The sequence below is a fragment of the Schistocerca piceifrons genome, chromosome 4 (assembly GCF_021461385.2).
Source record: "Schistocerca piceifrons isolate TAMUIC-IGC-003096 chromosome 4, iqSchPice1.1, whole genome shotgun sequence".
NCBI lineage: Eukaryota > Metazoa > Arthropoda > Insecta > Orthoptera > Acrididae > Schistocerca > Schistocerca piceifrons.
This window is the reverse complement of record NC_060141.1, coordinates 132,901,717-132,919,593: the sequence shown is the minus strand read 5'-3', so window position 1 is coordinate 132,919,593 and position 17,877 is coordinate 132,901,717. Positions and strand designations below refer to the sequence as shown.

General features: G+C 39.4%; 1 protein-coding gene across 2 annotated transcripts in view; it reads left to right on the top strand.

Annotated features, from left to right (window-relative positions):
• LOC124795215 (probable 2-oxoglutarate dehydrogenase E1 component DHKTD1 homolog, mitochondrial) overlaps positions 1-17,877 on the top strand; it is a 355,821-nt gene that overhangs the window by 173,030 nt on the left and 164,914 nt on the right. For both annotated transcript variants that reach the window (XM_047259132.1, XM_047259133.1), the window contains exons 8-9: positions 2,449-2,670; positions 2,760-2,917. In XM_047259132.1, coding sequence (XP_047115088.1) covers positions 2,449-2,670; positions 2,760-2,917 — 380 coding nt within the window. The remainder of the gene's footprint in view (positions 1-2,448; positions 2,671-2,759; positions 2,918-17,877) is intronic.

Genomic DNA, 17,877 nt, shown 5'->3' with positions numbered 1-17,877 from the left:
AAAAATGTAAGTACAGATGCAGAAGGGAAAGAAAAGTAACACATACGTGGTGAGGGGGATATCAGACACAAGAAACTTTTATATTCTTTATATTATTATTATTATTATCATTATTTATTACTAGCCTCTTCCCTTCCCTACAGCTTCACTCGTGAATGCATTCAACACGTGTATTGCACACATCTGCCCTCCCACGTCTCCATGTCCATCTCATCCTCCCTCCTCTATTTGTCTATCTCCTTATCCCTTTGCTCTCTGTCTCTTCATCTCCTCCTCCCCCTCTCTTAGCCCATCTCTTTCCCCCACCTCTCTCTGACCATATTTTTCTCCTCCCTCCCACTGCTGATCTCCTCCTCTATCCCCTTTTGCCCTTGTCATCCTCCCCCTTCCCTCTCTCTGACCTCCTTCTACTACTCTCTTGCTATTCATCTCCTCCTCTCCACCCTGCCTCCTTTCCCCTTCCATCTCCTCCTGCCTGCCTCTCCTGCCTCTCCCTATCCATCTATCCATCTCCTCCTCTCCCACTCCCCATCCACCTACTGCTCTTCCTCTGACATCTCCTCCGTCTCCTCTCTCTTTACATCTCCTCCCCCCTCTCTGTTCATCTCCTCCTCCCCCTCTCTCTGTCCATCTCCTCCTCCACTCTCTCTGCCCATCTCCTCTTAGCCCTCTCCACGCCCACCTCCTCCTCCTCCTCTCTCCTCTATGTTCAGCCTCTCCTGCCACTCTCTCTCTCTCTGTCAGCACATTCTGCCCCCTTGACCCTATCCTCCCCTAGCCCTGCCCATCTGCATGTGTAGTCCCTGCAGAATGGGTTTATAAAGAAAGCCAATACTACTCCCACAACACGGCCGCTTCTTCCTCTTATGTATAGGCTGCCTTGTAAAGCATGTCAATAAAGCTGGCTGTGAATGCCAAAACTTGGTATACCTGTCTAGCAGGTTAGCCTAAATGTCAGATGCTGGAAAGTCATTTCTTGCACCTGATGCGTAGGCTGCCCTGCAAAGTAAGTCGGTAAGTCAGTCAAATACAATTTTCACACAACACGACTGTCATGCAGGCAGACTATTTGGTAGGGACTGAAAAAACATGCTTTTGCTGGTATTTTGGCTCCTGTTGGAGCGTTTGGAGGTTATAAACCCTACAGTGCTGATACTTGTGAATTTTCCTGTTTGTGTGCAAAATTCGGTTGAAATTGATCAAGGAGTTTTGGAGAAGATCCCAAAATACTTACTTCTTGAATGTAATTTTAGCTTCCAAATGGAGTGAGTGTTGATAAGAAACTTCCTGGCAGATTAAAACAGTTTGCTGGACTGAGACTTTAATTTTTAAAAAAAGATGCTGTGACTTACCAAACAGGAAAGTGCTGGTAGATAGACACAATGAAAAACACACAAACACACACACAAATATCAAGCTTTCACAACCCATGGTTGCTTCATCAGGAAAGAGGGAAGGAGAGGGAAAGATGAAAGGATGTGGGTTTTAAGGGAGAGGGCAGAGATGTCAGTCGAGGCGGAAGTACAGAGGCATCTCAACTGACATCTCTGCCCAACCTCTTTGCATTTACATATGTCTGCCTGTGTGTGTATATGTGCAGATGGATATGTGTGTGTGTGCGAGTGTATACCTGTCCTTTTTTCCCCCAAGGTACGTCTTTCCACTCCCGGGATTGGAATGACTACTTACCCTCTCCCTTGAAACCCACATCCTTTCGTCTTTCTCTCTCCTTCCCTCTTTCCTGATGAAGCAACCTTGGGTTGCAAAAACCTGAAATTTGTGTGGGTGTTTTTTATTGTTTTTATTGTCTCTATCAACATACCAACGCTTTTGTGTGGTAAGTTACAGCTTCTTAGTTGTAAATCATATTATTATTTCCTGTTATTATTGTTACTATTATTACTACTGCTAATAGTACTACATCCACATCCACATACACACTTCTGCAAGCCACTGTGAGGTACATGGCAGAGGGTACACCCCATTGTACCAATTATTAGGGTTTCTTCCCATTCCATTCACATGTGGAGTGTGAGAAGAATGATTGTCTGAATGTCTCTGTACACAAATTAATTATTCTAATATTATCCTCATGATCCTTATTCCTACTTTTATATTACTGAAAGAGTACATTAGCTTCTATCTATGTTTAACACTGTGTTATTTGTAAAGAGGATTTTATTAGAATATATGGTTAGTTGTAAGAGATTGTTTGAAGATCCTGATCTTGTTAAGTAAAATAAATATATAAATTTTAAAATATTATTTGCTTCTGCTTCATGTCTCTCATTTTTGAGCTGCATTTGATCCGACTTTCTTTCATCTCCTTCACTTTTCTTTATTGCTTACCCTCTTTACTTAACTCATATATTGTTTTTAATGCCTCTTTGGAATATTATTTTATTTCTGGAGTGCTAAGGATGAATTTCTGTTGCATCTTTATTTAAGGTTCATGGTGATGCAGCATTTACGGGTCAAGGTGTCAATCAAGAGACTCTGCAGTTATGTAAAGTGCCACATTTTGAAGTAGGAGGCACTGTCCACTTAATTGTTAACAATCAGTTAGGTTTCACAACACCTGCAGACCGAGGTAGATCATCAAGATATCCATCTGATCTTGCAAAGATGATTTCAGCACCTGTTTTACATGTGAATGGCGACTATCCTGAGGTAAATATTCCATTAATGTTGATATTTACTTTTTTTATTTTTGTAATTTGTTTTGTGTATGACTTGAAAATTTTCTTTGCTTGTTCTAGCTGGTTGTCAAAGCAACAAGAATTGCCATGGAATATCAAAGAAAATTTAGGAAAGAGGTATTCATTGATCTCAACTGTTTTAGGAGATGGGGACATAATGAACTTGATGACCCAACTTTCACAAATCCTGCTGTATATAATATTATCAATTCCAGGAGGTATACTTAAATCTTTTAATTTTTGGTTTAAGATGTTTAATTTTAATTGCTACAGTAGGCCTATATTCACTACTTTCCTTCAACCGGCAAAATATTTACTACTGCTGATAGGCACATTTGAAAATGAATGAGATGAAATTGTCCTAGTTTTTGGTACTATTAGTTTCTTCCTCAGGAAGGAGAGAATGATCTGTTGGTGAATGTCATAAAGGAATGGCAGCTCTATCGGACTTCAGGATGAGAGGGTTCAGCCTGTAGGGAAGATGAGGCTAGAAACTGTGGTTTGATTGATCTGCCCTTCCTTTCTAAACTGCTCCATCCTCTCTCTCTGCCTTCCCCAAGGAATGAACTAACATTTCTGAAAGCTAGGGCAGTGTCATCACTTGTACTGTCGTATGATATCTATCAGCAGTACTAAATATTTCGCCACCTGAAGGTAGATAATGACCAGAAATTTTGTCTCATAATTTATTATTTATCCCAACAGAATTTTCCTTTTGATACAGCATACTGTAATACACAAAGTTTTAGAGGATGAGCTGGTGTCCAAACATGCTGCATCACATATCTTTTTTCTGTCATTTTATTATTCTGAGAATATATTTTATACTATTTCTGTAGCTTTAATATATCTCTCATAACAACCATGGAATCTCATTGAGTGTAGTAGAACTGTATTCAGTGATGAGTCCCCATTGAATTGAGCCCTGATGACCAGCAAAGATGTTTCTGGAGATGCCCTAAACATAGCTGGGTTACCAAACTGACTGTCACCTCTCGCATGGACCAACAACCAGGGGTGATGGTCTGGTGTGGCATTTCATTACATAGCAAGACCCCTTGGTTGTCATCTGCAGCACCCTTACAACAGTGCGGTACGTCAACGATATTTTATGCCCCATTTTGTTGACCTTCATAGCAATCCGTCCTGGGCTTATATTCTAGCAGGGTATTGCCCTTCTGTACATGGTGAGAGCTTCTACTGCTTGTTGCTTGTCTTTGTGGCTGCCAAGCCCTCCTGTGACCAGCAAGTTCGCCAAATCTCTCCCATATTGAGAATGTTTTGAACATTATAGGCAGGGCCCTCGAACTATCTCAGGAGTTTGGAGCTTTAACATTCCAATTGGACAAAAATTTGCACGATGTCACTTGAGAGGTCATCCAACAGCTCTGTCAATCAATGCCAAGCTGAATAACTGCTTGCGTAAGGGTCAGAGGTGCAGCAAGGTATTACTGACTTGTACAATTTGTTAAGTTCTTTCTCTTGAATAAATTATCCATTTTTTCTGAAATTGTAATTGTTTGTCTGTACATGTAAGCTACATCTTCTTATCACTATCCCATTTGAATATTTATTCCTTCATTTATTCCTTCATGGCGTGTTATCTTCTTTGTCTTAAAGTGTATGTAATGGTGGACATATTCATTGACCTTAGCAATCCTTTCAGGTGTGCGAAATGAATCAGGTTATGCAATAGCAGGCAGGAGGAGCCATTGGAGGCTACTTTGATTAAGCATACTAGAAACAAATTATGGCTAGTGCTAATACACTCATACTGATAATTAGGAATTGCTTGTAAATTATATTATTTATGAAACAATGGAATATCAAGGATACAATATAACAATATGAAAAGGATAGTTGCTAGTCACAATACAGGGGAGATGCCGAGTTGCAACAAAAAGACTGTCAGACAATGAGCTTTCGGCCAACAAGGCCTTTGTTGAAAATAGATTACACACAGACACACACACAAATGCAAATGCAACTCTCACACACGACTGCAGTCCCTGGATGCTGAAGCCAGACTGTGTGCACCAGTGAATGATGGGAGAGGCAATCAGATGGTGGGGTTAAGGAGGGGGCTGGAATGGAGAGGTGGAGTGATAGCATGGGAATGGTAAAATACTGCTTGTGGAAGTGAGCAGGGATGAGGCAGAGAGAGGGTGGGCAGGTAGGTGTAGTCAGGATGTTAGATGGAGGGCGGGGGAGATGGGGGCATTAGCAGAAAAGAAGAAAATTAAAAAGAAAAAAGACTGTGTGCATTGGTGGAATAGAGGGCTGTGTAGTGCTGTAATCGGAAGAAGGAAGGAGCTAGAAGGGTAAGGACAACTAAAGCTGAGGCCAGGAGAGTTATGAGAATGTACTTTGTATTGGAAGGAGCAATATACCTGTAATATATCCAAAGTTCCCATAATCCTCCTGGCCTTCCCTGTTCTCATTTCAGCACTACACGACCCTCTATTCCACCAACACACCCAGTCATTTTCTCTTTTTAGTTTTCACCTTTTATGCTACCCCCCCCCCCCCTCCCCCCCCTCCACCCCGCTGCCTCCTTCCTGCCCTTCATTTAACCTCCTGACTAAACCTAATTGCTCAACCTCTCTCCACCTTGTACCTGCTCACTCTTGCAAATAGCACTTTATCCTCCCCCACCCCTGTTTTGCTATCTCTTCCCCTCCCCACCCCAGTCTCCTCCTTACCCCCCTCACCCCATTGCTTTTCCATCAGGCATTGCTGCTGGCAGTCTGGCTTCAGCTGACAGAGACTGCAGTCGTGTGTGTGCGTGTGTGTGTCTGTGTGTGTGTGTGTGTGTGTGTGTGTGTGTGTGTGTGTGTGCGTGCGTGCGTGCGTGCGTGCGTGCTGTCTATTTTCGACAAAGGCCTTATTGGCCGAAAGCTCATTTTCTCACAGTCTTTTTGTTACGCCTATTTGCAGCTCAGCATCTCCACTATACAGTCAGTAGCAACTATCCTTTTCATATTTTTACTTTTTTATGTTTATTTATAGGGAAATTTAAAATGAATATAGTGGTTACAAATGGCTATAACTATTTAATGCATAGCAAAATGAAAATAAGAATTACTGAGAATGCAAAAGTTCAATATTTTACATACTTTACAGATGTTCTACATGCCACCCCATGGTCACATGGGCAGCATCTGGTGGTAACTCATTTCACTCCCTACATTCTGAAGCATATGTGGAATCAATAATGTGAAAAAAATTTTGAGTTCTCAAATTGTTTTTGGTAAAGTAGGCTCATACAATGGTCTATGGCATAACCTCATAAAAAGAACTCTAGGCAGACAAGAGCAGAACACAGCATTGTCATATCCAGTACAACCACTCCAACAGTTTGGAAGATCCAGAATGAAGTTTCAGTTTGGAAGATACTGATTTAAAATGTGGGATCCTCCATACTTTTGTGTGCAGACGCTTCATATCAACTGAGGCATCACCCATTGCTCAAGCATGTCAAGGGAAATATTTGTTGAAAGACTTAGCTCAGTGAAGAAAAAAATGAGTATCCAGTTTTTGTGCTGACATTGCACAGAATACATTAACTTTCAGGGCATACTAACTTCCAGTTTCACATGAAGGATTTCCTGTACCTCCTATTTGAACGTTCTGTCAGTTGACATTGTATATGACGTGAAAGACTGCCACATCTTTAAAAATGAGACATGTAGCAAGATATTTGTTCCTCCAAGGCATCCAGCATTGCTTCATGCTGACTTCTGATTCACTGCACTTGCAAAACAACCAAAATTTTAAACTTTCTTTTGCATTTTCTGAAATTCTAATCAATGTATCACTGCAGATTAAATAGTTATAGCCATTTGTAATCACTATAGTCATTAGGTGTTTTACAAGAAAAACAGCTGCTTGAAAACGTCACAGAACCTCCTCTTCTACTACTCAGCTGCTGTATTTATCTAATACTTCCATTTCAACTTTAAAATGTACAAATGATGGATGATATCTGGGATCAAAGTGTCCTCTGCCAGAAAGAGAGAGCTTTATTTAATACAGAGGGCTAACTCCCTTCAAAAATTACAGGGGCACTGCAAGCAAAGTAGCAAAATTCTTTACCATTTCATTAAAAAGAGAAACTACTATGCACAAAAAATTCAAAATTTGATGTCTTGTTTGGAATGAAATGAATAAGCTTGGTAAGATAAAAAAAGACTCATCTCCCTAGATGTTATCAAATTCAAATCATTGGCTACTAAATGAATTCTGAAAACACAAAGAAAAAAAATGGACCATCAAAAGTAAAATCAGTAGAAAACCTAGGATGGAATGTTACAATTTATGAAAAGGATAGTTACTACTCACCATATGGCAGAGATGATGAGTTGCAGATAGGCACAACAAAAAGTGTCAGAATGTGAGCCTTCAGCCAACAAAGCCTTTGTTAGAAATAGACCACGTATGCATGCACACACACACACACACACACACACACACACACACACACACACACACACACACACGTACGCGTGTAAATACAACTTACACACACATGACCACAGTCTGTGGCTGCTGAGGCCAGACTGGCTAGTCTGAGCACTCTGTCCTCAGCAGCCAGAGACTGTGGTCATGTGTGTGTGATTTGCATTTATGTGAGTGTGTGAGGGATGAGGAGAGTTACAGAAAAGTTGCCCATAATTCCAACTCAGGAATTTCTCCTCCCACCACATGGTGAGTAGGTATTTCATATATCCAGTTATATATATTTTCAAATCATCTGTTAGAGAGATCAAAACAATCTTTATGTCACTGAAAAGAAGTAACTCTTGTGTCTATTATGGTATTTCAGACAAAGTATTAAAATCTTGTGCTGACTTGTCAGCTTCTCTCATAAGTTTCGTTTGTAGCCCGATGGTGAGTGAATGTGTATTTCCTGAAGCCTTTTGCTTGCAGTAGTAACACCCATTCAGTAAGATGCAGACAAGTAAGTGGTCTCTAATGATACACAGCTGGCCATAAAAACTGCAACACCATGTAGACAGCATGAAACAAATCTTAAATTAATATTAAGTACACTACATGCTTGGATATTGTGACCACCTGCTCAAATTCTCAGCTGGAATCAGTGTGTATAATCATGCCTGACCTGAGTTCAGCACTACCAACTCCAATATTTCACAAGAAAATGGGCAGTTCCAGTAGTTAGCTTAATTCTCAATGTTCTCAGTGTAGTCAAATTACATAATTACTATCTTCTGACTCACAGTCTCGACACTCTAAGAAGTGGCATAATGGAAGCATTCTGCCATAAATAAAAATACATTCATTTGTTTCAATAGTCTTTAAAATTTGTTCATGTTTGTTGCTCCACAAATTTCTCACAGTTATGGAAGTTGCAATGTAAGTGCTAATGTTGTCCATGTACGAGGAACATTTACACATCACCTATGCATCCTAGCCCGTCATATCAGCTTTGTCTTTTCTGACTTTTAGTGCTAAACATGGCACATTTGCTCTGAGGTTAATACAACTGTTACATTTTAATCTCTTTACACAGGTCACTAATTAATATTCAGATTTATGTTAAATCTAAAACCAATGTAATTTTCATATAATATTTTTCATTCTACATAAAGTGCGTTAACAACAAAAATATAATTATGTGTTCTTGCTTTTTAACAATACAAAAAAATGGATTTTGGCAATTATTTTGATACTCAAAAAGACTACATTGCGCTTTATTGTTTAATTCCCTCTGAAAGCAATTTTTCAGGTTTTATATGTTAGTTCAGTGTTACAAAAATCCAAATAGGATGCTAGTATCAGTATATATAAGAATTAACTGTGTTTTAGAATTTCAACTTGAGAAACATTTTATGTATAATACTTTGATTGTAGCCCACCACAAGAGTTTTGGCACGGTTTAAAGTGCATTACATGTACTCTGTTCACTGAGCTCTCTAATGAGATGTAAATTAACAAAACATAATGACTTTTTTACAAATATGACTTTTGAAGCTAGATGGTTTGTCAGATTATGTATCTGTTTGTATTCTGTAATGATTTGGATTGCTTTTTGGTTTCTTACACAAGACATGGTCATTACTGAAATAATGCCAGTGTTATCCACAGTTAAACTGCTTCTCAGAGAGTCACTTATAGATATCTATGTGTTGCCAACATGGTTGCAATTAAAGTTCACCAGAAACCTTCCTTTTCTTTATTATCTCATGAGAATATAAACAGACTGTTATCAAATTATGTAACTATATACACTGAAGGTAAAAATACCTGATGTGTATTTCTTCATCTACAGGTAGAAATTGCATTATAATGTTGGTTGTTTATCAACAATGAAAGGAAAAGCTAGACTGCTACTCACGATAAACATGAAATGTTAAGTTGCGCATAGGCACAATTAAAAGACACTTATGCATTAGCTTTTGGCCACAGCCTTCATCATAAAAAGAAAGAGAACACACACACACACACACACACACACACACACACACATATTTCATATAAGCAAGCACACTTCATGCACACATGACTGTCATCTGTGGAAGCTCAAACCAGGAGAGGGGAGAAGTAATCCATGGGAGGCAATGTGTGATGCCTCCAATGATTATCAAAGCAGAATATTGTCAAATGACCTTTCACAGTACCCAAAGAAATTCTGGTTATATGTTGTGTCCAGGAATCCTGCCTACTCAGTTTGCTGGATAATCAGTCAAACAATTCATATTAATGAGTTTTATTACAACTAGACAAAAACAATACTTAACTTTGATAGATGTGTCACAAGCAAAATACAAAAGAATCAGTCTTCTTTAGAACAGACAAACACAAGTCTGTGCTATGTAGAGAATACTAATGATAGGGGCTACAATGTGTTGGCTAATGAAGTGGCTAACATTGAAGAAGCTCTCGAAGTGGGCTGCACCTGTCAGGCATGGTGCTTATGTCCTCTTCACCTAGGAGCTGCAGCTGTTGTGTTGTCGTCCTGGAGGTGTGTTGGTCAGTGTGTGATTGGCTGATCTCTTTTCACAACTGTCTCTTCTCTGTCATTCTCGATTGGCATGCCAGCACTGACTTTATGCTGTAACAATATGTAAAGACTATTAGTGGCACCAAGGTTAGTGTCCAGTCCCTTGTAAATCAGACAAGAACTGAAATTGTGGATAGCAATGCAATAGCTGAAATGCTTAACTCTGTTTTCAGATGTTCCTTTGCAAAGGAAAACCCAGGAGAATTGCCCCAGTTTAATCCTTGTACTGCTGAAAAGATGAATGAAATAAGTATTAGTGTCACTGGTGTTGAGAAAGAGCTGAAATCATTAAAATCAAACAAAGTTCCATAGCCCAGCAGAATTCCATAGGCCAGCAGAAAGGCTATCTCAGTCGCAAATTCATACTGAATTTGTGTCTGAGATAGCCTTTCTTCTAACTATAATCCATCATAGATCCCTCAAGCAAAAAATCATGCCCAGTTTTTGGAAAAAAACTCAGTTCACACTTCGTAGAAGAAGAGTACTAGAAGTGACCCACAAAACTGCCATTCAGTGTCCTTGGCATTGATTTGTTGTAAAATCTTAGAACATATGCTGAGTTCAAACATAATAAGATATCTTGAACAGAATGATCTTCAGTGCCAACCAGCGTGGATTCTGAAAACATCGATCATGTGAAACCCACTCACACTTTTCTCATAGGATGTACTGAAAGCTTTGGATCAAGGCAGTCAGGTAGACTGTCAGTCAGGGAGACTGCCAGTCAGATGTAAAATGTAAATGCCATGTGGCTAGGGTCTCCTGTCAGGTAGACCGGTCGCCTGGTGCAAGTCTTTCGAGTTGACGCCACTTTGACGACTTGTGTGTTGATAGGGATGAAGTGATGATGATAAGGACAACACAACACCCAGTCCCTGAGCAGAGAAAATCTCCAACCCAGCTGGGAATTGAACCCGGGCCGTTAGGCGTGACATTCCGTTACACTGAACACTCAGCTACCAGGGGTGATGCCAGTCAGATAGCTGATTAATAACATTAGGCTTTTTGCAGACAATGCAAGTATCTATAATGAAGTACTGTCTGAAAGAATCTGGATAAATATTGAGTCAGCTCCTGATAAGATTTCAAAGTGGTGCAAAGACTGCCAAAAAGAATTTGATGCAGTGCAACAACTACACTTATTGTCAAAGGTGTGATCATATAGGGTTGTCGTTGTGGTCTTCAGTCCAGAGACTGGTTTGATGCAGCTCTCCATGCTACGCTATCCTGTGCAAGCTTCTTCATCTCCCAGTACCTACTGCAACCTACATCCTTCTGAATCTGTTTAGTGTATTCATCTCTTGGCCTCCCTCTATGATTTTTACCCTCCACACTGCCCTCAAATACTAAATTGGTGATCCCTTGATGCCTCAGAATATGCCCTACCAACCAATCCCTTCTTCTATTCAAGTTGTGCCACAAATTTGTCTTCTTTCCAATTCTATTCAATACCTCCTCATTAGTTATGTGATCTACCCATCTAATCTTCAGTATTCTTCTGTAGCACCACATTTTGAAAGCTTCTATTCTCTTCTTGTCTAAGCTATTTATTGTTCACATTTCACTTCCATATATGGCTACACTCCACACAAATACTTTCAGAAATGATTTCCTGCCACTTAAACCTATACACAATGTTAACAAATTTCTCTTCTTCAGAAATGCTTTCCTTGCCATTGCCAGTCTACATTTTATATCCTCTCTACTTTGACCATCATCAGTTATTTTGCTCCCCAAATAGCAAAACTCATTTACTACTTTAAGTGTCTCATTTCCTAATCTAATTCTCGCAGCATCACCCGACTTAATTCAACTACGTTCCATTATCCTTGTTTTGCTTTTGTTGATGTTCATCTTATATCCTCCTTTCAAGACGCTGTCCATTCCGTTCAGCTCCTCTTCCAGGTCCTTTGCTGTTTCTGACAGAATTAGAATGTCATCGGCGAACCTCAACATTTTTATTTCTTCTCCATGGATTTTAATTCCTACTCCGAATTTTTCTTTTGTTTCCTTTACTGCTTGCTCAATATACAGATTCAATAACATCAGGGATAGGCTATACAGATTCAATAACATCAGGGATAGGCTACAACCCTGTCTCACTCCCTTCCCAACCACTGCTTCCCTTTCATGCCCCTCTACTCTTATAACTGCCATCTGATTTTTGTACAAATTGTAAATAGCCTTTCGCTCCCTGTATTTTACCCCTGCCACCTTCAGAATTTGAAAGAGTATTCCAGTCAACATTGTCAAAAGCTTTCTCTAAGTCTACAAATGCTAGAAACATAGGTTTGCCTTTCCTTAACCTATCTTCTATGAAAAGTCATAGGGTCAGTATTACCTCACGTGTTCCAACATTTCTACGGAATCCAAACTGATCTTCCCCGAGGTTGGCTTCTACCAGTTTTTCCATTCATCTGTAAAGAATTTGTATTAGTATTTTGCAGCTGTGACTTATTAAACTGATACTTCAGTAATTTTCACATCTGTCAACACCTGCTTTCTTTGGGATTGGAATTATTATATTCTTCTTGAAGTCTGAGGGTATTTCGCCTATCTCATACATCTTGCTCACTAGGTGGCACAGTTTTGTTAGGCCTGTCTCTCCCATGGTTGTCAGTAGTTCTAATGGTATGTTGTCTACTCCTGGGGCCCTGTTTCGACTTAGGTCTTTCAGTGCTCTGTCAAACGCTTCAAGCAGTATCATATCTCCTATTTCGTCATCATCTACATTCTCTTCCATTTCTATAATATTGTCCTCAAGAACATTGCCCTTGTATAGACGCTCTATATACTCCTTCCACCTTTCTGCTTTCCCTTCTTTGCTTAGAACTGGGTTTCCATCTGAGCTCTTGATATTCATGCAAGTGGTTCTCTTTTATCCAAAGGTCTCTTTAATTTGTCTGTAGACAATATTTATCTTTCCCCTAGTGATATGCGCCTCTACATCCTTACATTTGTCCTCTAGCCATCCCTGCTTAGCCATTTTGCACTTCCTGTCAATCTCATTTTTGAGACATTTGTAATCCTTTTTGCCTGCTTCATTTAGGGTATTAAGTGAAATTTGTGATTGGATTGAGGACTTTTTGGTAGGGAGTATGCAGCATGTTATGTTGGATGGAGAGTCGCCGTCGGATGTAGAAGTAACTTTGGGTGTTCCCCAGGGAAGTGTGTTGGAACCCTTGCTCTTCATAATGTATATTAATGACCTTGTAGACACTATTAATAGTAACATCACGATTTTTGCAGATGATGCAGTTATCTGTAATGAAGGACTATCTTAAAGAAGCTGTGTAAATATTCAGTTACATCTTGCTAAGATTTCAAACTGGTGGAAGGATTGCGACTTGCTTTAAATGTTCAGAAATGTAAAATTATGGACTTCACAAAATGAATGACTGTATTATCAATGAGTCACTGTTGGACTCAGTCAACTCTTATAAATACCTGGCTGTAGCACTTTGTAGGGATATGAAATGGAATAATCACATAAGCTATGTTGTGGGTAAAGCAGGTGGTAGGCTTCAGTTTATAAGTACAATCAGTCTACAAAGGAGATTGCTTACAAATCACTCATGGTTCTACAATATTGCTCAAATGTGTGGGACCCATACCAGATAGAATTAACAGGGGATATTGAACATATACAAAGGAGGGCAGCACAAATTGTTCAGGTTTGTTTAATCCATGGGAGTGTGTCACAGAGATACTGAAGGAACTGAACTGGAAGACTGTTGGAGATGGACGTAACCCATCCCAAGAAAGTCTATTAACAAGATTTCAAGAACTGGCTTTAAATGATTATTTATTTAATTACATTTTTTGCACATAGGCCATCAAACTGATGACTTTTGCAAACATCATACTTAGGTTGAGTAGATTAATATAGATAACACTTATATACAGTGGAGCTACATACATTCTTCTTAATATTCTGATTATATTACATGCTACAACAGAGGGTAAGTCACTTAGAATTCATTGAGTAAATATCAACATTTATTTACTAAGAAGTCCTTTAACTCCAGGAATATGCTACAGTACCCTACATTATCACTCACACAGGGATTGTGAGGATAAGATTGGAACAATTACTGCATGCATAGAGGCATTCAAACAATAACTCTTGCCCCCCTCTGTACATGAATGGAACGGGAAGAAACAATGGGAAAAACCCTCTGTCATGCTTCTCATGATGGTTTGCAGAATATAGATGTAGGGGGGGGGGGGGGGGGGGGGAAGTGGAATGATAGCAGCATAGGGCTGGGGAAGGGAGTAGTGCTGCTTGTAGGAGCATGAAGGGACACCGAGGGGGCAGGGTAGGGCTGCTAAGTGAAGCTGAGAGGTTTCTCTTGTTAGGCACAGTTGTTGACATTCTGGCCTCAGTGGCCAGAAAAAGTGGTCATGTGTGTATGAGTTGTGCTTGTGCGAGTGTTTGTGCGTGTATTTTGTACTTTAGACGAATGCCTATCAACTGAAAACTTAAATGTATACCAATCTTTTTTCTGTGCCTATCTGTGGCTCAACATCTCCTCTGTGTGGAAAGTAGCAGTCCATCCTTTAGATAATATTGTCAAAATGTGCAGTGAAGTTTATGTAAAGTAATTAACTGAACATCTTGCAGAAACCTCTTCAGGAAGCTAGGATTTTTGCAAATGTGTGCCAGTAAATGTCATCATCATCATCTTCTTCTTCTTCCTTCCCAGTATTAGGCCTCTTGGTTTGTTACAGTCTAGCTGAGAAGTTTTCCTGTCATGTTTTCATGGGCTGAGATAGCGATCTTCCACTGCTGGAGTGGCAGTGTGGCATTGATTCTGGGATTCCCTTTGAGCTCATTCATTGTAGACATTTTCTCCTGTTGTTTTTTTATTTCTGGATGTAATGTGTCATGGGCTTCATTTTAAGTTCCTTCAACATATCTTCATTCTTTTTGTGCTCCCTTTGGTGTAACAAGCTGTTTGCCTCAAGAATTTCATTTCTCATGATATTACTCTTCTTCCATGTTTTGCTTATATTGTCCAGGCTTCACTACCATATCACAAGTCTTTTTAAGGTCTTACAAAGATGTATTCTGGTGTGCTGCTGGACTAGGGAAGGTTTCATTACATTATTAATGATACTCATTGTTTTTTTATACCTGGTGACTTTTTCAGCTAGGTCTGTTTCTTCCAGAAAGGGTAGTTTATAGTATGGTTATGTGAATGTATTCACTCTTTCTAGAATTTTATTTCTCAAACAGGTCTTGTCTTGTACTCGTTATTTTCCAAAGAAGGCCATAGTTCTTTTTTTGTGTTGATGTCCATGCTGTATTTCTCAGATATAAGTTGTAAGTTGTGTACAGAACACTGCAAGTCATCCTCTGAAGATGCTACAAGAGGTTAATGATCTGAAACTAGTAGAGCACCTGGTTTTGTGTTTCTGTTGATTTTAATGAAGTGGTGCAGCATTTGTGGATGATTTTATTCATATAAATAATAAACCAGAGTAGTGAAAGTCAGCATCACTGTTGTACTGCTGTAGGTATACTGCCTCATTCTGATAACTGGCATTCTTTCTTAATGCACATTAAATTTGTTCTGTAAATTTTTAATATATTATTGATAAGTTACTAAGAAACATGATCATCTGCTAGAATCTGCAATAACTGACTTCTGTTGATTTTGTGAAAAGCTTTACTGAAGTTAATGAAGCCAAGTGTTTCTATATCGAATTCTCTGTGTTTTTCTAATAGCATTTTCAATTTAAAATAGCAAAGCCATTTTACTCCTCACCCATGATGAGCTGTTAGTGTCTGTAAATTTATGTTTGATGATGTGAATATAGTCAGTGGTTTAGAAGGCAGAAGAAGACCATACATCGAAATGGTGGATAAAGAGGAGGAACTGTATCTACCAGATATAGGGGCAGTGTCTGCCCCTCAGGTTAGAGATGGCTACCAACAGCATAAGTTACCTATGTTAATGGTGGCTGAAATAAACTCCAAAGCTAGTCCAGAAGTTATAAAATGGCAGCCTCATTACTTGACTTGCTTCCTATCAGCCAGCAACTAACTGGAGGGTCATAACTTCATGTTTTCAAGTCTCGCCCAATACATGTGCTCCTCAATAGTATTTGTGGTTAGTGACAAGAGTGAATTTAGGATGAACTGTGTAGTTTAAAACCACAAAACTAGATACATAAATAAATTATAAATATAATGACATTCATCAGGCTTTTGCGGCAAGGCGTTGTCATGTCGATTGACCTGAAGAAGACTGCAAGTCACACAGTTGAAATATTGTGCAGGAAATTAGTGAATAACTGGCAGAAATTAATCAACATGACAATTTATAAATAGACTATGCATCTGTATGTAGAGTTCAGAGTAGAGCTTTACGCTCTGGTGCAAAAGTCTGTAACAAGTTATCAACAGCTATTAACCAGGAAATTTGAAAATTCTCAGATATTTGAAAACAAATTAAAATAATACTCCATTAGATTTTGCTTGTACAATTTATTAGACTATTTGAACTCAGGAATGCAAATTCTGCAAATCACTAATGTTTATATTGCCACTATCTGTGGTGCATATAGTGTGGTGTAGTGGTTAGCACTGCTGGCAGATGTGCTGCAGCTCACCTGCTCAAACCCAACCACAACAATTATTTGTTATTAGGTCTTAATCATTTCTGAAAAGTTTTTGAAATATCTCATGTTTGTAATGACCAAGCAGTGGCAGGAGAAAACACAAATAAAAGAGGTTTTACTAATGTAAACATTTGGAACCAGTGGTTCCTTCTTCCAGCAGAAGGGTTGCAATGGAAGGAAGAGGGGTGAAGGCAAAGGAACTGGAGAGGTTTAGGAAAATGAATAACGTTCAGAAAAGTCACCCAGAACCCTGAGTCGGAGGAGACTTACTGGACTGGATGAGGAGGAAAGACTGATTGTTGGGGACTGCATGGGTTGACAATGAGACCATGGGAGATGTTGTGTGGCAACCAATTTTGTTTTTCTGACATGATATGCAATTATGTGCCCAGCACAGGCAATCTTTTTGCATTACTGGCTGCACCACTTTAGCAACCACAGATTTAGCAGAAATGTTGATACCAGTATATGGCTGGTGTGCAAAACGTCAAAGATGGTGCACCATCAACGTAATGGAATAAACAGGCACAAAACAGTCTGAGAAATGTCACACCATAGGCAGGATTGGGAATCCTGCACTGAGCACATTCAGGTTTCAGACAAGTGGATACAGGATCGAGCTGACACTGTTGTAAAAATGCATCAGGATCTTGGTCTTTTGCAATAGCAGTCCTAACGATACATGTAAAAGATCCAGAACTGCATGATGAGCAGTCCATGACAGATTTGAAAATGGGAGTTCAGTTCAGAGACCCATTAAAAAACTGAAGTTAAAGGTTTTTGGTCTGTGCAAATTTTGAATTCCACACCTTCTACGTACTGTCAAAAGTGTTTGGTAGAGAGATGTATAGCAATGAACTCTCTGTCAAATGCACTCCAGTTTTTTTGCTGTTTGGACAGACCTTTTGAAAAGAAATCCAGTGGCTACCACACTCCTGATACTGATTGCTGGAGTACTGCCCCCACAGCAGACTGGCTGATATCAACAAAAAGAGCTATCTGTGCACCAAAAACAGGGTGGCCCAGTAAGACATCCTTCTCTAAAGACAATTTCACAGACTTGAAACCCTCCAGGTCAGACCTGTTGAGGGTACTTTTGACACTGGAAGTGTGTTTGCCCTTTAGCAGGACATTGATAGGTTCTATAATTTCTGAAAACTTCGGCAGGTGTCGCCGGTAATAATTGACCATACCTACAAGCCTGTGTAACTCTTTGAACGTGTTGGGAAGGGGCATCTGCAAATTATCTGAGACCCTCTGAGGAAGAGGAAAAATACCGTCTCTTAATACAAGGTAGCCCAAGAATTGAACTTATTCCTTACCAAATACACACAATATCCTTGTTAATTTTGACACCATATGCATCAAGACAAGAGAAACTGCATTCAGTTGGGAACTATGGTCACTCATATCACCATAAAAAAGAACCACATCATTCTCATAGCAAAAACATGGCTTAGACCATGAAGAGTCTTGTCCATAAAATGCTGCCATGTTTGAGTGGCATTACGAAGGCCGAAAGGCATG